Source organism: Amblyomma maculatum, chromosome 6, assembly GCF_055883805.1.
Source record: "Amblyomma maculatum isolate TAMU_Amacu chromosome 6, ASM5588380v1, whole genome shotgun sequence".
NCBI lineage: Eukaryota > Metazoa > Arthropoda > Arachnida > Ixodida > Ixodidae > Amblyomma > Amblyomma maculatum.
The window spans coordinates 57,549,739-57,572,840 of NC_139349.1; the positions used below are offsets into that span (position 1 = coordinate 57,549,739).

General features: G+C 44.3%; 1 protein-coding gene across 1 annotated transcript in view; it reads right to left on the bottom strand.

The window, feature by feature from the left end:
- Nucleotides 1-23,102, bottom strand: part of LOC146185827 (uncharacterized) — an 84,137-nt gene extending 61,035 nt beyond the window's left edge. The window contains exon 1 of the mRNA XM_084607924.1: nucleotides 22,920-23,102. Coding sequence (XP_084464050.1) covers nucleotides 22,920-23,102 — 183 coding nt within the window. The remainder of the gene's footprint in view (nucleotides 1-22,919) is intronic.

Genomic DNA, 23,102 nt, shown 5'->3' on the forward strand with positions numbered 1-23,102 from the left:
CACAGTGTGCTTAACATATTTCATCTCTTCATGCTTTAGAAACTGGAAACCGCACTGCTATGTCGCGCTGCAGCCTAATCATGGTCAATTGTTCAAGAGATTTTGCTCTACTTTGTCTTCCTATCTCTTCGGGGGTACCCTTTACTACTTTTTGTTATTTCTTACAACGAAGTATGCTGTGCAAGTCGCGAGGCAACTACAAATCACACGTTAATCAGGTAATGTAGCATTCATGTCTTTTTTTTTTTTATGGTGTGAGTTCCAATCCGTTTTCAAGCATCGCACATCTCAAACTAGGAAGCTTTTCATAGACCAGCGGTCTTGTGCAGCGTGATCAGTAACCTCTCCATTGCATTCTTGGTGGAGAACATGACGATCTAGTCTAGCCACCAGCAACCGGGTTTTAATGTCACAAACGAAAGAACGCTGACAAATTCTCGCGGCAGAAAAATACGCACCAGTGTCACCTCGTATTTACAATTATGTTATGGTGGTTTTTCTTCAATACGTTCTGGAATTCCGAGGGCACCAAAAGGTTTTACATTGCATTGAAAAACTTGACTGCAGACTCACCAGCCTCTCGGAATCTATGGCTTGCAAACAGTTAAAATCGATCGTTACACTTCGTTACTCTTAAACTATTCGTATTCAAATGTCATACTGTACAACATTTTGTGCCTTTTTCGTTTCTTTTCCCAAAACTAGCGCCCCTGTGATAGAGATTAGGGATGACTCCAGTCCAAAGTCAGCGTTCCATTTTTCCATATATACCAGACAGCTACCCCGCCCTATGCGTGCAGAGATGACGCGAGAACGCAGCGGGAGAGAGGGAGGGATATGACTTCTCCTAGACTACAGCTCGTCCATTGCCTGAGATCGGTTTTCGCTCCCTGCACATCATTTCTTATACAATGAGACTATGCAAATAGGCGGGACGAATAGAGACTCGGCCGACCTGCGTTCGTAGGGCGGTTGGAGCCAGATTGCGGATCCAGAGGCTGACACGGCCCAGAGTGCACCGGCGTACTCTGCTTTGATATCACCCGCGAGACGGGAGCCTGCTTATTGTTCGGGCTCTACTGCGGCACAGAAGAGCCTTCTTTAGAGGCTGTTCACGGGCATTCCGCCACTCCCGCATGCCCACAAAGAGTGGCTTGCAATTCAGCACTTGAAACGCCAATAGCTGTGTGTGCCTAGGTAGGTCGGAAGTCGGGGAACAATGACTTCTTTTGCAGTTTGTGTATTTCCCTAGAGAGTGGCGAGTCTGAAAACTTTGCAGAATTTATCTCCGCTGCTCTGATCTCAGTTCTTTGTACCAAAACTAAACGTAGAATCAAAACACAAAGTCGTGTTTTTTTCGGCACATGAATATCTCACCAAAGCAGTATCCAGTATCCTAGTGGTTTGAGAGCCAGCCTCACGTGCGGGAGGTGTGAAGTTCGATATGCATTCTGAATGATACTCACCGATCATAAAATTGGCACAAAGAAACCCCTGATTGCTTCTTGTCTCCTCTACTGGATAATTCCTTGAATATCGGTATTTTATCCCACTCTGTAAAGAGGAAAATATCTTCTTACATAGTATTATTTGGTCAAGTCTGTCTTTGTGTTTTCAATATTTGACGAAAATAATTTTCATCGTAAGCCCCTCTGGGGTAGCGGAATGGTTATTGCGCTCGACTACTGTGGCCAAGGCTGCGGGATCGCATCCAGGCCTCGGCAGCCGTTTTTCGATGGAGGCGACAGCTAGACGCCCGTTTGCTGTGCGATATCAGTGCACGTTAAAGGTCCTCAGGTGGTCGAAATTTCCGGAGTCTTCCACTAAGGCGTCTCCATAGTCTGAGTCACTCTGGGACGTTAAACCCAAAAAACCAAGCCAAAGCATTTTAATCGTGAAAATTTGATTACCTGTTAAACTAACGTGCCGGCAAAGAAAGACGACTTGTATGAAAGTATTACAAGGCACATTTCAAGTTTCTCCTGCTCCGTTTGATTGGGGGCCGCCAGCGCCGAAATCCTTTCGACATCGAGACGATGACATAAATGCTATACGATGTGGTCCCAGCTAAACATATGAAGTTTTGAAAGACGTTTTTTTGTTTCTTGACGTTAATTAAAAGCACTCATTTTTGCTTAAACTTATCTGCTGTTGGCAAACTTCGTTTAATGAAGAGATGAGACAAGGTATTCGCCTTGCCACGATGGTGCAGTGGCTAAGTGCTTGACTGTTGTATCCAAGGGTGTGGGATCAAATCTCGGCTGCAGCGGCAGAATTTCGATAGAGGCGAAAAGCAAGGTGCCCGTATACTGTGCGATATCAGTGCACCTTAATCTTTAAGGTGCACTGACCCCAGGCGGTCGAAATTTTCGTAGTCCTCGACTACGGTGTCTTACATAGCCTGAGCACCTTTCGGACATTAAACCTCATAAATGCAACCAAAAACTTTTATTCAAGGACTATTTGATTTCGCATAACACTCTCGTATCAGGAACGTGTCTCACGAAATCAACTTCCATATTTTCAAATGGATTCTTGCAATACACATGCAAGGCGCCGGTGGCGTTAAACGCGAATATTTCCTATATCTTTAGTAGGTAAGTTAATGTCCATATCAACAAGTTAAGTAGGCAGCTATCTTTTTTTTAAATTTCGGGGAGCGGACTAGTAGCGAAACGTCAAACCCAACCGCTCTATCACATCAGAGAGCAGTTTCGGCCAGACCGCTATGCATATTCAACTCGAAATTTGTATGTGCAGAGTGAACTTTTATCTGTGCCATGCGTACGCCCGCATAACGAAGCACTGCAAATTTCATGTACTAGGCTAGGGGTCGAAGAAATTGGCCACAGTAATATAATCATACGAATCAGAAAATGCGGATGCGGTGACAATACGACTGTTATACTTACATGAAACGAAGTGATGTTCGCTGTTATTATGAGTGGATATTGTGAAATAAGAGTTGAGAACGTGACCCTAGCATTGCCGTATCTAATGGGACCAGTATGACATTGGCAGCACAAGCAAAAAAGATGACGCGATAAGTGGGGTTGATACCTCGAGGCGACCAGTGGGCTTATACCGGAAACCTTCGGAATAAATAAAAAGGCCTGATTTTTTTGTAACGTGCTCTTTTACCCGCATTCATAATAAAGGTGATTTTGTTCACTAGCGAAGCAGCTTGCAAGTGTCTTTCAAGAATAAAGTATGTAGCAGAGTACCCACCTATAAGGCAGGAGGCTGACGAAGAGAATTCGTCTTAACCTGGCGACAGCGCAGAGAGCTATGGAACGGAAAATGGTAGCTGTAACGTTAAGAAATGCGGAGAGGGCCGAATGGGTCAGAGAAATAACTCTAGTTAACGACATTCTAGAACATGTAGTGCAAAGAAAAGATAGAAGTAGGTGACTAAGGTAAAAAAATTCAGTCCAAGGGAAGGTAAATATAGCAAGGGGAGGCAGAAAGGTAGATGGGCGGATTAGAATAGGAAGTTTACGAGTTCAGGCAGACACAGCTGGTGCAGGACCGGATGATTTGAAGGGATATGAGACAGGAGTCGGCTCAGCACAGGGTATAGTCGTGCTGCTGTTGTTAATATAGATGATGAAAGAAAAGTGAGAAGTTAAAGGCAGACACAAAGGCGTCTCCTGTGACAAAAGCTGGTGTTCCCGCAACTTTTAGAAAGAGCACCAACTGATAAATGCAGCTTTTATGCTACGTCATCTTGAACTGCCGCACATAAAAATCAATATTTACGAAAGTCAGCTCCTCAGTCTGTCTATTTAATACAGGACGGGCATTCTGAGTTCTAAAGGAATAAAATTGCGCAGTGAAATTTGACTCAAAATCTAAGCCACACAGTAAGTTGCCTTGCATTCACCATACCTTTTCTATGTGCCTGAGTGCGAGCGGGGATTTTGTTGGTATGCGGGAGCACGTGTGAAATTTTTACACCCGGACCAAACAAACTTTGGTTTTCGTTTAAAGGGTTTAACGTTTCAAAGCGACTAGGACTAGAGCGAAGACCGTTATGGAGGAGTCCGAAAATTTTAATAACCTGGAGTTCTTTTACGTGCACAAAAACACGCAGTCTATGAGAGCCGTGCTGTTATCGTCCGTCGAAATCTGCAGCCATCGTGGCCAAGATTTTATTCCGCCTTCTTAGTTTCAGCAGTGGAGCACCCTAATCATAGACACACCGCGTGCGGGGTGCTAGCGGAGAACAAAAACCTCTGAGCATTGCAGGGCATTTTTCCTGCTAGGATGCTAGTGATGGCACTTTTATAGAGCCTGCGTTGAAATGTACGCAATGGGGAGGACAGGTTTCAAGCATGCTCAGTTATCACTTTTTGGATCTACATTTATGAGCTGGGCTCTAGTCAAGTAGAAGACTCGACAATAAAAAAGGCTGTGCAGTGCATGTTAATATACCTTAATGCCGAATATACGACTCTTTAGTGGGATCCCAAAGCCAATGGGTTCCTATTGTACATGTATGACAGCCTTATTGCCGTCTGTTTTTTCTTCGCGGTTTGAGGTCAAAATTTCGCACACTTCTCACGACGCTATGCTTTTGGCATAAATACAATAAAATGGACTTAGCATCTTGTAGACGAACGTAGCACAATGAGGACACGAGGTATTTATTACGGAACGGTATCTTTGCTTGTCGCTTTCTAACCGTAAAATTCGAGAAAGCCCCTATAGGTTTTAACCACCTTTGTTGGAGAACAAGGCTCAAATATTGTGTGCAAGCTGTATGCATTTTGTTTAGAAAATTCTTTACAAAAGCAGCAATAAGACTGGCAGCAGGATGCGGAATTTCCAATCTCGAAACAGAAGATGCGTATGAAAATATATGCCAACACAGTGGAAGGTTTTCCCTCTTATATGGTGTATACGGTATTCTACAAAAGTGAAATGCGTGGATAAACGCATAAAAAATCGAAACAACAAATGTTACTCTCACTGTGCTGTCCTGGATTTTAGAAAGCAATGCCAGCGCAAATAGGGGATTCCATGTTAAAGCAAAACAACAACGTTCCGGAATAGTAACGCCCATCGCTAAAAATCAATACGATTCCAGTACATGGTTCTAGATAGGCTAGGTTTTTTGTGTTCTCCGCTGTTTATTGCTGTGTGCCCAAGTCAATCAGGCATGCTGCATACTCAACGTTAGACAACGGACCCTCACTGAGTGTCTATTATATGTGTTGCCAAAAGATCTCCTTTTCTTCAAGTCTAAGGCGCAAGTTTTCAGCAAGCCAATTCCTAGTGCGACATGTTAACAAAAACAATTCCAAAGTCCTTGAAAAACTCCGAGCATAACCGCACTTCAGCGATTTTCATTCATTTAAGCTTTTCTTAACCGAGGAAAGGTAGAGCATCTTAATCCCATGCACATGAAGTGTATCATGATAGTTTTAGATTTTTAGATTTTTCGAGCATTGAAAATCCTGATGCATGTACTTAAATCCAAACTAACTCCTATCACTTTGTGTCAAATGCCCAGAAGGATACATGCAGTTACACCTCAGAGACACATCGCACACCATATAACACACACACACACACGTACGTACGTACGTACGTACGTACATACATACATACATACATACATACATACATACATACATACATACATACATACATACATACATACATACATACATACATACATACATACATACATACATACGTACGTACGTACGTACGTACGTACGTACGTACGTACGTACATACATACATACATACATACATACATACATACATACATACATACATACATACATACATACATACATACATACATACATACATACATACATACATACATACATACATACATACATACATACATACATACATACATACATACATACATACATACATACATACATACATACATACATACATACATACATACATATATATATATATACACTGGGGGTACCGTATATAACTATAGGAATCCCAGGGCTCAAGGAATGGCTGCAAGCAACGACAATAATTAATCTGGAGCCTTTGGTTCGTCTCCATCTACGTGAAGACGGCGTACTCTATGGGTGAAAAGGCACCGTGTCAGCGACCCGGGCAATAATTTACGACGCTCTGAGAATCGCGCATTGCTACTTTCCTTCCCTCGGCATATGCAAAATGTACATTTTGCTTCTTCATAACCCTTTTTTCAAAAGATTAATGACATATTTCACCCCAGCACTCATTGTTCTTTCGACCGTGAGCGTAAAGAAAGGAGGATGCGCCCAGAATCGTGTATACTGTGTGCTGTTAAAAAATGCCAAAACAATGGAATCACGTTCTAGAAATATTAAACTGAAAAAGACTGACAGGTGAATGAAATTTCTATAAGCTTTTCTCACTGACAGCAAAGTGTCGCGTTTTATCAATGTGGAATAAATATAGTTCGGCCTGCTTTAAAGCATTTCTTTCTGTTCAGGTGCGGAGTTACATGCGCCAAGAAACACCGTGGCTTTCGTCCAAAGCAGGATAGTTTTGGATCGCGCATCCTGTGCGCAGCACTTCAGTTCTCACGAGGTAGTTGTCTCTTCGCTAATGCAGAATGTACTTCAGGGCAAGTGAACTTATGCACGCAACGCAGCCCTAAAAGGAATGCACTTTTGCTTGTGTACTACCCAGAAGCAAATATATATCTTCTCATGACTATATATCTGCATTTTAAAAGCTTGGTAAGACATCTAAGGATCATCAAAAATGTAACCATGGATTCAGGATTTATTTTCAGTCATATTCTTAGTACAACACAAATTAGAGCCGCTTCTAACAGCCTGAAGGAAAAAAAAAAGAGCCAAGTTGCAGGTTAATGTTTACGTAAAAATTATGCATGACAATATGTTTGGGTAGCGCTCGCCAAGCTTTGCTCTTGAAATGCTCTCGAGTACTGCTGCTTGCAGGAAATTGGCAATTGAACAAGCGTGGCTGGTAAAAAAGACGGCAAAGAAAGGGGGAAAATCAGCAACTCTTGTAAACGTATAAGCTAAGCATAATTCGCATGGCAATTTTTGGTAGAAACAGTTTTCCATGAGATAGTTTCCCGTAGCATACAGCAAGGTATAACCTGGAAAGCGCTAGCGTAATCACGTCATTCGCAAAAAAAGAAATGTTTGCATTGATGACTCACATGTGTTTGTACTTTAATATAACGACTACATAACGTAATGGCAAAGCGTACCAACAAAATATACGACCTAGCCAGCATCTACCTTCATTTATCAGCCACTATTGAGCATACGTAAAGCAGACGATGCATACAGACAAAAGCCCTCGTATGAAAGTCCACTGGGAAGCAATGTAACCACGGCAGTAGAGCTCTCGCCATCGCGGTGTTTCACGGTACATCGTTTCTTCGCATGCCAGTAGCTGCTTCGTGAAAGCCAAGAGCTGAGTACCTGAGGGGGGGGCGGGGGGGGGGGGCAGAAACTTAAGCGGACAGGTGATTGCGGGGGTGAATTGGATGCGGTTTGCACAAGATCGGTTTAACTTTAGTTATAAGGGAATGGCATGTGCAGTGCAGTGAGTACAGCTCCACTGATGATGATCACGAAATACCACATTTCCAGTGCTACTTTGGATTCAGAGAGAGACCACCACCCAGCGGCGACAGTGTCCATTTACCTCCATGATGGTCTGTCTACAACATCAATTGAGCTACTTGATACTTCCGATGAAGTTTCTGAGTTGTGCGCTACGAAGATGGAGACCAGCTTTGGTGGTGGTATCTTCTTTTTCTCACCTACCACGCTTACCAACTACGTCGTGCACTACCTTCGCCACACAATAACCGCACACAGATCTACACTAGTGTTAGTAATGCGGGACTTAACAGATAAACGCATGCATATATAATGTTAAAAGGCACCGCTGGTAAGGTGGCTAAAGAGCTGAAAAACCACGTGGATATTTTCTTTGGAATAGAAGAGGCGGCTTTTCGCGTGGAAAGGTGTCAAGGTCGCTTGAATTCTTCGGTCAAAATATGTGGAGCTTCTGACGTCGTCCTTCACTAGCTGCCCAGTTCACCTTAAATCGAGTAATTGCAACAGATGCCAGCAGAAGCTGCCCAAGAAATGAGAGGTCAGCATGCCAATCAGCCATGCGCATTGTAGTGCGGCCGAACAATTTGACTTAATCTCGCTGCCGTAGACGCTTGTTCCCTGTAGATTTTCTGCACAGAAGTAATTTTTAACTGGTAATCAATTATCGGAAAAATTTATTCACCCGAAACGATATTGTTTGAAGAAGTAACCAATTCAATACAAAATTACTCACAATGTAATTATTTGCAAAAAGTCAATTACGCACAACTCTGCTCGTAACCAATTGATTACTATCTATATTGTAGATAGTGATTTTCATTTCTCTCCACGGGGGGAGCTCGTGCGGCGCATACCGTTCCCTCGCTGAAATGGGTAAATTTTACGACTATACGATAAGTGTTTTTAACCATGAAATTAGATGATAGCGAGTGGTCATTCCATTTTTTAATGCTTTCTTTAAAATCTGATGAATACGCAAGCCACTTTCACAGCACTCGTATTCTTACAAATAAGATGCATTGTTTTACTTCTATTTTCGTGGCCTTAACATATCTTGCTAGATATAGCACTGCGCTTTCTTTTGGATATACTAAAAATTAACTACCACTTTTGTGAGATGAGCTTAACGCTCCAAATGAGTGTTCCCATTGTAGAAATCTAACGATTACCTCTTTGAAGGTCTTCATTCTCCTGTGTTGAGCAAAGGGTATGTGTCTTCGGAGGTTTTTTTTTTTGTTTGCTTCTTTTTTTTTTATGTCAAGACATGGCTTTCCTAAACGGGTCAGAGGCAATGACGTCCTTTTCAGTCAATATCAGACGGTACCAAATACCCTCTAAGTATGGTGTTAGTCAGGTTAGGTCATTTAATGCAGACTGTATATAAACAATACTTTTGAAGTTTATGAAAAAACTTGTTCGGTGTAAATATTATTGTTATTATCACTATGAAAGGGGCGCCTTCTTGCCATGTGTCAGACAGCACCCTCTTTCTTTCTATATTTATTTTATGTTGCCACTGAATCTGTTTATCTGTCACAATGACTTTGAAATGGTCTTACTTTTAGAAAAATCCAATAAGCCTCGTGTTTGCTTTGACGGATCCGTCACTTTGACTTTGTAAAGTTGTATGTGAATTTCGTGTGAGAATAAACATTGCTATTATTAATCTTATTGCAATCTTTATTATCATTATGAGACTAAGCCGTTCGAACGAACTCTTCAGCCCAGTTATCTGTTGCAACTGTAACCAATTTGTCTCCTGAATAAAACAGTGACGTTTTACCACTCCTCTTTCTCACACGCAAATCAATAATTGCAAGCACATGATTGTATTAACCGCGTTATAAAAAGGACAGCGAAATGTAGCACCATACATTGGTGTTTGTTTTGTGAGTGAAGCTTTTTACATTTCATTTTTTTGCGCAAAAATTTCAAACATTCTGTAATGGATATCCGTGCACTTCCCTACGAACGTTTTGCAACAAGAAGGCAGGATAAGGTCTCTTGTGAAACAATGTATTCAGGTTTAGCTGCACATTTTTATCACCGGATGCAACGCTGCGGCCTACTAAGAAATGTGGCCTCTGCATTCACATGTTTCTTAATATCGCGTTCCCGTTTCTTGCTCAACACCTTCCGGAAGAGGCATTTGGATTTCGCCTCGGAAAGGAGCTTCTTTGCATTTTTTTTTTGTCTCAGAGGTATTGCTACTTTCAATAAATCAAAGAGTCTTAGGAACTGCGCAGGATTCTTGCCAAACACTTACGATCTGCGACCATCTCCCTGGCAAAGCCTCGACTGCAGCACACAATCCCTCGGAATCTACTAGGAGGTGCGCTAGTTTACTTCGCACTAAAACTATGAAAATATGCTCGTCGACCGTTTGTCAAAAAAACAAAAACAAAAACAAAACAAAACTGCGTCTGTCAAGAACACTCGCTTGACGTTAGATGCGAAAGCCTTTTTTTTTTTTTTTTCGTTCGATTTGATGTTTGGTATCACAATCCGGACTGACGATTTTTATGTGCTCTAGTCAGCTGAATGTCTCAGCTGATTTGATGATCAGAATTCTTGGTCCTAACTGCAGAACAAGCTTGCGTCAATGCTACGTTTCCAAAGAGAATCCAGTAGGAATAGAGTAGAGTCAAATCATGTACCAATAGAATGCGTGACTTATATAGTCACAATATGCGCGGATATTACTCCAAATGACGCAATAATGGAAGCTTCCAAACATGGCGGATGCACTGCTGTACCATGCTATAAATTATGGAAAGGAATCTGTAGTTGCTGAAGCACAGTAGTAATCGTTTCTATTAGAACCTTATTTTAAGAATAGCCATTCAAGAAAACCACAGCTGTCTATTTTCTAACCCTAGGCCAAATTTTGGAGAAATATCAGAAATGCTGAGAATATATTTATTCTCTTTTATCCTTTAATCTTTTATTCTTTATCTCTTACCCTTTTAATCTTTTATCCTCAAATCTCAGAAAGTTTTGGTCTGCAGTCTTGCTCAAGACTACTCTATGTAATATATTCCTGAACAATTATGAAGTACTTCAGTGCCATAATGAAATTTCTAACGCCTTCAACGCTTTTTTTCAGTTAGTTTTTACGAATGATAATCAGATTTTACCATCGTTTGTTAGCACTTCCTCTCCAATCGCTAATGTCGATCTTTCTATATAAGGTGTCCTTAGCCTTATACTAGGCTTGGATATAAGAAGTCTGCTGGTCCTGATGACATTCCAAATGCGTATCTAGACCGATGTTCTCAATAGACAGCTCGCTACTTCCATATTATATTCAGTAAATCTCTCGATTCTAGTACTGTTCCTGCCTCTGGGAAGCTAGCGAAAGTGCTTCCTTTATTCAAATCTGGTGACAACTTCTTTGCAATTACAGGCCCATTTCGCTAACGTCATCATCGTGCAGAATGTTAGAAATTATTATTTATAAGCAACATTTTCATCAAACGTCATCTCACTGTCATCGACCATCTCTCTGTCCTCTATTCTCCTGTTTTCATCGGCTTGCCGTATCGTAACAATATTGCAGTTTCTGGAAGCAAATAACATCTTATCTAGCGTTCAGCAGGGATTTCGGCGGGGTTTTAGCCCGTTAAAACAATTATCTGAATTTGTGCATTACATTTCTTCTAGCCTAGGCTCTGGTAACCAAATTGATGCCTTATTTATTGACTCCTCTAAAGTTTTTCACACCGCAATTCATTCTAAGCTCCTGCACAAACTAAACCTTGTATTAAAAATCCAACCTTGGTTATCTAACCTTCTTTCTGGCCGCTCTAAGTACGTAGCATACAATTCTGGTGAATGCAGTGTCATCCCAGTCTCTTCTGTTGTGCCGCAAGGATCCGTCTTAGGCCCCTTACTTTTTTTGCTTTATATTAACGACCTTCCGAATAACGTCAAAACTAAAATCCGCATGTATGCCGACGATTGTGTCCTATACAGCACATTCCATTCCTTTGAGGATCATTATCGTCTTAACGAATCACTTGTTGCATTTTCTGAATGGTGCGAAAAATGGCAAATGCGTATCAGTTTTCGTAAATCTGTACTAATGTCATTTTATAACAGTTCATCGCCGTCTGTTTTTGCCTAATAAATTAACAGCATATTTCTGGAAAGGGTTTCTGAATATAAGTATCTGGGAATTATTTTCACTACAAACTTATCTTGGTCAAAACATATTGATTTAATTTGTGGGAAAGCCCTTAAGAAATTAGGTTACCTGAGACCTAACTTAGCTCTCCTAATGACGTAATGTTATTGATGTACAAATCGTTATTCCTTCCCATACTTGATAATGCTTGCGTTCTATGGGATCCTCATAAACTAACTGATATCTGCCAGATCGAAAGTGTTAAAAAAAAAAATTGTCCTTTCATTTGTCGCAAGTATAACCAAAATTTCTCGCCCACTTCCGCCCTTCCTTCATTGCAGCTTACAACATTATCAAGTCGCCGGCAAGTAGAATCCTTGAAATTTCTTTACTGCATTGTACATTGTCATTATCGGCTCTCGTCTACCAGTTATATTATTCCAGCGCATCGCACATCCGCTAGGAATTATCGTGAACTAAATCTTAGCACCTATTTTGCCAGAAGCGATACATTTAAACACAGTTTTCTCCCTCGTACGATCGAGTCATGAAACAGGATACCTGGATCACATCGTTCCCTCTTATTGCATGAACTTGCTACGGCAATCAGCCACTGTTGATCACAGGAAGGGAAAGGCGCAGTATCTTTCACACTTGCTCTGCGGACATGTGAACCGCGCCGTAAGGGAAGGGATGAAGGTGAGAGTGAAAGTGGAAAGAGAGAAAAGGGAGCCATGGTGGAGGGCTACGGGGTATTTCGACCACCTGGGGATCTTTAACGTGCGCTGACATCGCACAGAACACGGACGCCTCTTCGTTTCGCCTCCATCGAAACACAGCCGCCGTGGTCGGATTCGAACTCGGGAACTCCGGACAGTAGTCGTGGGCGTCTTACCACTGCACCACCCTGGCGGGGCGGAATTGATGGCGATTGTTTCGTTTGTGTAAAAACTCAAATTTTAAATGTATTGTTGTCTTTGCTTCTTCTTTTTTGTGTTTGACAGTGACACTGCTATTGTTATTACTGTCACTGCTGAATTGATGACACTGCTATTATCACTACTGCTTTATGAAAAGAAATTGGTCCTTTTCTGTTTTACTTTGCCTGATCTTAACCGTGATCTCGCTTTTCTTTTCATTGGTACTCTCTCTCTCTTCATGTGCAATAAGGTGCTGGTTCAATTTTTTATACGCTATCATTGAGCTATCTACTATTCTATTTATTTTATTTTACTTTACTTTTTTTTTGCGGATACTACACTGCTCTGCCTATGTATTTTTACTTTGTATTTTCTTCGGGGCCGGGGGGGGGGGGGAGGGGGTGCGGGAGCTCGTCCAGCCGATTGGTCGGCTTTTTCTCCCTGCCTCCCCCATCATGATGGAAAATAAAGGTATTATAATTACTAAATAAAATGCAACGAAGCTGATGGCCCAAAGGAGGGACCGAAGGGGCACAAGTGTTAGCTGACACGCTTAGAGTGCAACGTAGTGCAGCCAGAAGATTGTTCTGTGACCAAGAGGCTCATATAGGTGATATGGCGGAACCGAAGACCCCTGCTACCTTTATGAACGAATCGGAGCTGGAGAAAACTGAGGCCACAGAAGAGAACAGTCAATCTGGCGTCGCCTGTAGACACGAACGCTGCCCGCAACAGATCTACTTTCAAAATTTAAGTCGGTATCCCTCATATGAACTTTGTGCTTCCACCCCAAGGATACCCCTTATTCACATTCTTTTATCCTGCTCGGCGTCTACTTCCCACGCCGGGCCACAGAGCAAGTGCGACAGTTACTGCGCCTTTCCCTTCCTGTGAACCAATTTAACTTCGAACCTGGGAGAACTGGGAGACCACACTGCGGTCAGTGGACCATGCCAGGCAGAAGATCGTCGTCTGTTGGGCAGCATACGTTATGGTTCAACATTCCATGAACGTTTAAATCGCTACTGGGGTTGTGCGGAGACCCAGGAGGCCTGCGTGCCTCGAATTCTTCGTAAAATAAAGTTTCTTCTCCTCCTCCTCCTCCTCCTTCTCGAAGTGTACCGACCAGATCAACGGAGTCTACCCCTCAGCTGCCCGACCAGCAAAACGAGAGGAGCGTTACTAATCCTGAAAATGCACCGACCTCATCAATGGAGTCTGTACCTTAGCTGCCTGACCAGCAAAACGTCGCTCGACCGCAACGAAATAGAACGCCAGTAAGGTATGCGGACGAGTTTACCTGAGACGAAAAGACTGGAGCGTGCCATGTGCTGCAAAGTGAAGTGAAGGGGGCTTCTGAACAACTCCGACCCGCAAGATCAGCTAGCGCTGGTTTAGCAGGCCGAAGAGGCAGCAGGAACCAATGAGATCCTGTACCTAGGAACATGCACCACCTGCAGCTCAAGACCCCGATCCCTGAACCCCTACCCATTTTGCGGAATAAAGTTTTATACTTCATGTGGAGTTCATGGTTGGGGTATTTCCGTTCTATTGTCGTATGAGGGGGATATCTTGTGTATGTGTAGGGGGCGCTATGTAGTTTATGCATAGGGGACGCTATCAACCATTCATCTCATCTGTATATAAGCCACAGTCATCGGAATAAAGCCGCGTTCCTGGTACCCCGACTGTAGCTTCGTCTGGCCATTCGGCGTTTCACGCAGCCACTCTCCGCGATCACTGCAAACCCTGAACCGTAAGACACTAAATAGCGTCTGTTCGCGCCTTAGATTTGCGGTTGTGAGTGAAATGATTCCATGAGTTGGCATTTCGACTCACACAATTTTGTGCTTGGAAAGTTATTTTACCTTACCGCGCATATGAATGCTACCATCAATTTATAAGTGCCGCTCGGTGGAAGGAAACAAAGCCAATAAAATTGCTGTACACTAGAGGTCGTGCCTAATGAGAAAGAAGATATCACCACATTTTTCTTGGCTATTCCTTTGAGAACGCGCTGACTATCGCTTCCACCCTGCTGCGATATTTCGTCCACCATGAAGTAAGTCATCATTTTGTACTACTCCTTACCGAATGAATAAAGAATAGGATGAAATTATATCTAATATTTATTACCCTGAAATAATGGAGGGTGCTCTTTACGCCACTCGGCACAGACGTACGCGTCTCTGCTTATGAATAACGTGTATGTGTACCGATATTCAATTTTTTTTCTTGCGCTAAGTTAAAGCAGCATTTACAAAATCCTTGTTTAGCCAGGGGCACTGTAAATGAGTCAAAGGCTGGGAAAGTATTGTCTTTCTGTTTTCTGTCACTACTCCATCTACAAAATCCTTGTTTAGCCAGGGACACTGTACATGAATCAAAGGCAGGGAAAGTATTGGCTTTCTGGTTTCTGTCACTACTCTTCGGCAATTCCTTGAGTTGGCTTTCCAGTCTAAACAAATACAGTCCATCTCGCCGTTGAGAGCAGATGGAAGCATGAATTGAATGAGAGGAAAGGCTTGATTTACCGAAGAGCGCTTCGATTTATAGAGAGATATTAGGGCCATTTTTTTAACCTACACCACCTACACCAGTGTAGCAAAAATCAATTGTAGGCATAGGTGATTTGCTACTGGCTAGACTCTAGGGTTTGACATTGAGGCTGAGATAAGTGTGAACGAACGCATCCGCCGGTGTTTTAATTTTGCACTTAGTCAATAGGGCCATTTGTTTAACCTACACCAGCTACACTGGTGTAGCTGATGTAGGTTAAACAAATGGCCCTATTGACTAAGTGCAAAATTAAAACAACGGCGGATGCGTAGGTTAAACAAATGGCCCTATTGACTAAGTGCAAAATTAAAACAGTGGCGGAAGCGTTCGTTCACACTTATCTCAGCCTCAATGTCAAACCCTAGAGTCTAGCCACACAGTGTAGCTGGTGTAGGTTAAACAAATGGCCCTATTGACTAACTGCAAAATTAAAACACCGGCGGATGCGTTCGTTCACACTTATCTCAGCCTCAATGTCAAACCCTAGAGTCTAGCCACAGCAATACCACTGCCGCTCGAATTCATCGAGCGGCCATGGCAATACAAGCGTTATATCGTTGTGTAACGGATGTAGAGTATAATAAGGCAGGGACGTAATCAACGCAAGTTTATGGCTACCGATTTTCTGCGAATTCGTCTTTCAAGGGGAACAAGCGCAAACCCCTATATCAAACACGAAAGAAATCCCATGTGTTATCAGTCATTTCACAGAAGGATAAATTCCTTCAGTATAACGCGCGCAGGGCCCCGGGCATCAAAGGACATCACAGACCATTTATTGCTTTTTTTCGTGCGGGTAGGAGCCGCTTGTACCTCCAAGGAGGTTGTAATTGGTCTTGATGAAAGAAACCGTTCTTGATAAATGCTTTTGCACTCAACACAAGGGTTTGTAGTTAGCTTATGACAAAGCTTAGATAGCTTCTGACAAAGCGTTTGAGGAGTTATCGTGTATTGAGATAGTTTTTAATGTGTATTCGAATTGCTTTTAGGAAAGGAAATGCGCAGTATCTGATACACTTCTCAGTGACGCCCGAAGCTTTGTAGGATCCCGGGTGTGGTGCAGTTGGAAATGGAACAACTCGAATGTGACAGATTAGAGTAAGCGGTGCTGTGAAAGTGCCGTAATTCCAACAACCTTGCTTTGAACGAGGCAGCCCACAACTAAGCTCGAGAACTTTCATCCAGACGAGCCGTGGAGACAACCCAAGGCTTCATTGGCAAAGAAAGCCTGATCACGTATTTGAGGTATCTTGCAGCGCCACAGGCTTGCCAGGCAAAGATGGCCACCTGCAGACAAATCACTTGACAGCAAGCGCCGATCTGAGGACAACGTCAAACCAAGCACATTTCCAGACGCCTAACTATTTAGCATCTATTATGAAGGACAATGCTCAGACAAATGCAAGACATATAATCATCAGGCCGATCTAAAGTGATCTGGAACTATGCTTAGGATTCACAAGCGAGTCATCATTGAAAACCTTGGCACTATGAGGCACTATTGCTCAGCTTCGACCCGGAGACAGCTCCAATTTATCCGACTGGCTGATGGGGCAGCCGAAGATCAAAAGCTAACGGCTGTTCTCTAGGCGGAAAGTAACGTGTATGTGACATCCTTTTATCCGTCAAATAAAACATTTTTTCCATTCATCCGACCACATGGGTATCTTTCACGTACACTGAATGATTTTGGGGAATATTTAGGCACAGTAACATATTGCCTACGGTGGGAAGCTATCTTGACTCATGTGGGTCTGCACTGGATGTCGAGCAATAGCTCTGCTAATATGACCAGAATTCTTGAAATATTGAAGGCTACGAATACAGTCTTGCGTGTGAAGCTGTTGCGGTATCAGCGTTTATCGAAAAAACTGTAAATTGGTGTAGATGAAAGGAAAGGTTACTCTCACACTTTTGCGTGTACACCTGACCGTGTCATAAGGAAAGGAAGAAGCGAGCGAAAGCAGAGATGCCTAAGTGGAGATTTTCGGAATAATTTAGGCAACCTGAACATCTAACTAGAATGGACACCATATTATCAGCAACCAACGTTACTAGACTAGGCAGTCATGTAAGGTTGTCAGCAGCTGCGTTCGAACCCAACCACTTCGGCAGCGTTTCGATTGAGCAAGGAAAAGGCGTCCTTATGATGTGCATAGGCACTATAGCATGGCAACGCACACTAAGAACTGAGATCGCTGCGGCACCCGCATTGGCGGAATGCATAATTTGTGGCAGAGGAGACACGGAAGAAGAAAGAGACTTCCTGTTTGTGACTTCACACTATGACGTAACGCCGCATAAAATTTGAATACCACGTGACCCCCCTTTGGACATCATTAGCAGCATAGCTATTTTGATGTCTGCTTGACCGACTTGGTTTTAATTATTTACTCCGCACGCGCCAAATTTTTCCCCTGCGAGATTTCGAGGCGAAAGTCTTTCACGGCTCCTACTGTCGGCGTCCTTCCGGTCACACTATATGTTGTTGTTGTTGTTGTTGAAAACTTTTATTGTCCAACAGAGAAGGACCACACCGCCTGGGCCGCTCTGTCTCACCCCCCTGTAAGGGGGAGGGGACTTAGCGGCCCAGCCGCACGGGATGGTAGCATTAGATGCTGGCCGGTTTGGTTTCGCCGGCGGCCTCTGCTGCCAGTTGGACGGCGGTGAGTTGGAGCTCAGGGTCCGAGCTTCGCAATAAGGTTTCCCAGGCTTCCCTACTGCTAACGTTTTGCGCCCTGCCTGGGGAGTAAGCGCACTCCCACATTATATGGTCGAGTGTTCCTCTCGCCCCACACTTTTTACATTTATCGTCCTCGCAGTCTGATCGGATATGTTTATTTAGTACTGGGTTTGGGTATACTCCAGTCTGCAGGCGTCTCCACGCCATTGCCTGACCTCTATTTAACGCCGTGTTTGGTGGGGGGAAACGCCTCCGGCATTGCCTGTAGTGTTCTGTAATGTCTTGATACGAGATTAGTCGCCCTTCTCTATTATGTTCTGCCTGAGCCGAGCCATCCTGTACAGCTCGGAGGTAGAGATCTCGAGCTGCACTGTGGGCCGCCTCGTTACCGCTGACAGATTCGTGCGCCGGGGTCCAGATGATGTTGATCGTCCTATCAATCACTCCTTGTGTTAAAATTTTGGTGGTGAGGGGGTTTACCCTCCCCCTACTGAAATTTTGGATTGCAGTTTTACTGTCGCTAATAATATATCTAGCTTTGGTGCCAACGCAAGCGATCGCTATCGCAGCTTCCTCCGCTATCTCGGTTTCTTTCCCTAATATGGTAGCCCCCGTGATGAGGGTGCCTCCCCCATCTACCGCCGCTATGGTCATGTATCGACTGTGTCTGTTTCCTGCCGCATCTACGTAGGCAACTTCATTTGGGGGTTTGCTCCGATATATTGTTTCTATCGCTTCCGCCCTTTTCTGTCGCCTTTCCCTATTAAACTCAGGGTGCATGTTTTTGGGTAGGGGAGGGATTCTTAGGTGCGCCCTGATTTTCCTGTCAATGTCAACCCTTTCCTTTTGCCCCCTGTCTGTGGCTATTCCAAGGTTACTTAGCGTAGCTCTCCCCACTCGCGTCGTGCTGAGTCTTTCAAGTTGCGAGGTTTTAACCGCTTCCGTGATTTCTGAAATCGTATTGTGCAGTCCTAGGGCCAGTAGTTGCTCCGTCGATGTGCATGTTGGGAGGCCTAGGGCCTTTTTAACGCATTTTATGATGAGCGCGTCTATCTTTCTCCTCTCATCTGCCTTTAGGTTCAGATATGGCGTGGCGTAGCCTACTCTGCTAATGATGAAGGCTTGTACCAATCTCAGGAGGTTTCTTTCCTTGAGGCCGCCTCCGTTACGTGAGACCCTCCTGATGAGGTTTAATGTCTGGGTCGCGTGGTTTTCTAACTTTTTAATGGTGATCGTGTTCCTTCCGTGTGTTTGTAAGTGGAGTCCCAATATTCGTATTGTCTCTACTTTTGGTATCTCCCTTCCTTCCACGTACACCTGTGGGTCAGAGGGAGGTTTGTTCCTGAGTGCCTTGTCATTATACACGAAGATTTCTGATTTTTCAGGCGAACATTTAAGTCCTCTGTCCGCCGCGTACTTAGAGATGACATCTGCTGCCGCCTGCAGCGTTTCATTGATCTCTGCGTCGCTCCCTCTGTTGATCCAGAGATTGATGTCGTCCGCGTACAGGCTGTAATTTAAGTTGTAATTCTCAATTTTCCGCAATTCCTTCGGGAGCCCTCTCATGGCCATGTTGAAAAGGGTGGGTGACAGTACCGATCCCTGAGGTGTCCCCCTGTTACCTAGCCTGATCACCCCAGATTGTATTTCCTGGAAAGTTATAACCGCCGTGCGGTCCGTTAAGAAATTTCTGACATAGCGATAAGTTTTTAGCCCTATTCCTGCCTGCTGGAGCCCTTCCAAGATGGCTTCGTGCTTGACGTTGTCGAAGGCCCTTTTTAGGTCCAGTCCCATTATGACTTTCGCATCTTTGGTTCTGGAATTAATTATGTCTTGCTGCAGCCGCAGCATGACGTCCTGTGTGCTCAGATGGAGCCTGAAGCCATACATCTCGTCTGGCCATTTCTCTTTTTCCTCCATATAATTTGAAATTCTGGTCTGAATTATGTGTTCCATTAACTTTCCTACACATGACGTGAGCGATATAGGCCGGAGATTTTCCAGTTTCGGTTGCTTCCCGGGTTTTGGGATCAGGATCACGGTAGCCTCTTTCCACAGCGGTGGGATCTCCCCTTTTTCCCAGCATTTCTGCATGTAGCTGGTAAGGGCCTCTATCGAGTTGTCATCTAAATTCCTGAGCATTTTATTCGTGACTCCATCTGGCCCTGGAGCTGACTTGGTTTTGAGTTTCGCTATCTCCGCCCTTACTTCAGCTCTCGTGATGGGCGCATCTAACTTCTCATTTGGAATTCCCTGGTAGTCGGGTAGCTCTCTAATTTCGGTGTCCCCTATGTATGTCTCGACGAGTTTCTTCATGAATATGTCATCGTCCTGCTCTTCGCATGCGTGTCTAACCTTAGCCATTTTGACTCGTGCTTGTGTTTTGGACGTTTCAGGGTCTATTAAATGTCTTAGGATATTCCACGTCTGCGGGAGGTTCATATTCCTTTCCATGTCGCCACATTTGTTAGTCCAATTTTGTTCACATAGTTTAAAGGCGTAATCTTCTATTTCTTTGTTATGACGCGCCAGTCTTCTTCTGAGATTTTTGTTGTTTCTGCCCTGCCTTTTAAGTCGACGTTCCATGCGCTGTTTGGCCTCCCACATGTGTAGGAGTCGGGCGTCCGCTATTTCCGGAGCTTTTTCCCCTTCTAGCGTCTTAGTTGTTTTCCTGGTGTCTTTCTTTACCGCTTCGCACCAGTCCTCTATATTTCCTATCTCTGTTAGGTCTCTGTTCCCCCTAATCTCTCTAAATCGGTCCCAGTCTGTGATTTTCGTCCGGAAGCACTTTTTTCCTTTGACTTTACTCCTGATTTCAACCGTGGTTTCCACTATTGAGTGGTCGCTCCCCAGGTTGAGTTCCGTATTTAGCCATTGCGTTGTTTCTACGTTTTTAATCAGGGTCAGGTCCGGTGAGGTATAGGCGGTAACGCTGTTCCCCGCCCGCGTGGGGTGTAATGGGTCAGTCAGCAATGTTATCCCCAGGTTATGCGTGTCCTCCCACAACTGTCTCCCCTTTGCGTCTTCCTTAGTGTACCCCCACTACGGATGATGGGCGTTAAAGTCCCCCACTATAATTAGCGGCTGGTTTCCTGCTACCTTAAGTGCCTTGTTCATTATCGCCCTGAAGCGGACCTTCCGTTGTCTCGGTGGGCTGTAGATATTGAGTAGGAAAGTGTTTGATTCCTACTTTTTTCCTGTTAGAATTTCTACAAAGACGTTTTCTGTGACGTTGTCCTCTAATTCGTGTTGGATTGTTGCTATGTTTCTCTGCACCAGTGTTGTAACTCTCGATTTGTCCCCTTTCCCACTGTGGAAGGCGCGATACCCTTGCAATTTGGCCGGGCCGCCGGTCTCCTGCAACGCTATAGCAAGGGGGGCTGAGTCGCGGATCGACAGCGTGCTCTGCAATACCGGTCGCTTGCCACTGCCACTTGACAGTTCCACTGCCAAATTTGGATGTTATTGGGCGGTCTGTCCATTATTCAACTTTGTTTTGTTCTCCTCAAGTATAGTCACTCTCGCATTTAGGTTGGCGGTTTCCCCCTTTAATTGCTGGAGCGCCTCTGTCATGAGGTGAAAGTGATTTTGCATCTGTATCTGCATATGTTGAATCTGCTTGGCTAAGTCCTCAAGTTTACTGTCTCTTTCCTTAGCGAAATTCTTAAGACTTCTGTCCAGTTTCGCATTTACTTTCTCTAGCTTTTCATCCACTGTTAGATCTGAGCTGCTATCCTCCCTAACTTTGCGTTTAGATGGGGGTGGAGAGGTATCCTCGACCAGCATATTATTATCGGCTCCCTTGTTGTCGACTTGAGCTGTAAGATGTTGGCCTTCGATTTTGTTGGGCGCCCCTATTTCAGATCCGCCTGCTTTTTTTTGAGATTTAGTCGCCACTGTATTGCGCTCTGTTTTTAAATTTTGTATTTCCTCCTTTAAACTAAGGATCGTTGCATTCATGCTCTTAATAATGCTTGTTAATTTTTCTATTTCCTCGTCTTTTTTGTCCTTCTTAATATTTCGGCCCTGGGTAACCTTGCCTGCGAAGCTCACGCCTTTGCTCTCACCATTCTTGGTTGTTGGTTCGTCTCGGTCTCGACTGGGGGTCGTGGCTCTCGAGCTTGACAGTCCCCTGGATTGGCTCCTCCGCCTGGAAGAGCTTCGTCCCCTGGAGGCTGTCCGCTGCTCCTCTCCTAGTCTAGGGAAGGAGCTCGTCCTGGGCTTGTACCCTTCTTTCTCCCCTTCTTGTCTGGCTCTTGGGCGGCTCTGGTGTTCTTGGGTTTTTGCGATTTGGTTGGTTGCTCCCTCCGATTCCGCTTCTTTCTTCATCTTCTTTTCCCAGATTCTCTTCTTGATTTCGTACGGTGTACGATGGATCAGCTTGCATTTGCTGTCCCCCAGCATGTGCTCTTTCCCGCAGAGTTGGCACTTCAGCTTGCAGGTGTGGTCCTCTGGTGGATTTTCCTGTCCGCAACCACGGCACTTGATGTTTGTCGGGTTTGGACATACGTCGATTCTATGGCCTAGTCTTCCGCATGCCTTGCATACTTCATATTTCTTCTTATACAGTAGCATCTGTGCGGGGCTCCCCCAAGGATGACGGTCCTCGGTACTTTCTCCTCCTTGAAGAGTATTAATATAGTCGTGGAATCTTTCCCGAGTCTTCTTACCCCGATAGCCTCCGGGTTTGCCTTGTGCCTTAGCATTTGCATGATGTCCTCTTGGGTGAAAATCCTATCCACCCCGTGCACCACTCCCTTGCCGCACCCGTCCGGAGTGCCCACGTAGGCGAAGACTGCCACCTCTTCTTCTTCCCCTAGCTTAATTCGGTTTATGCTCGCGTATTTCATTTTCCTTTCCCCACTTGTTGTAGCGATGAGAATGGAATGTTGTTTCGTGTTGGGTATCACGATGTCCTCCTCTTCCGTTTCTTCAATATTTACGCCCGCCGACGCCCTGATCATTCTTGCTAAATATGCGGCTCCACGTTTAAGGAGTCTATCTAGTCCTCCTTCGGGTCGGAGAATAATCTTGTCCGCTCCCTCCGGGATTCTTGCCTCTTGTCTTTCTACAGAAAATGCTGCCAGTTTTCTTCCGGCCTGCTTAAGCCTGAACTGCTCAGCCTCGATTTCCTTCCTGCTCTTTTCAAGCGGGACAACCTTCTTCCCTCTGCACTGGAACCACTGTCCCGGCACCGTGAACTCCTGCGGGTCCGCTTCTTCACCTTCAACCACCTCCAT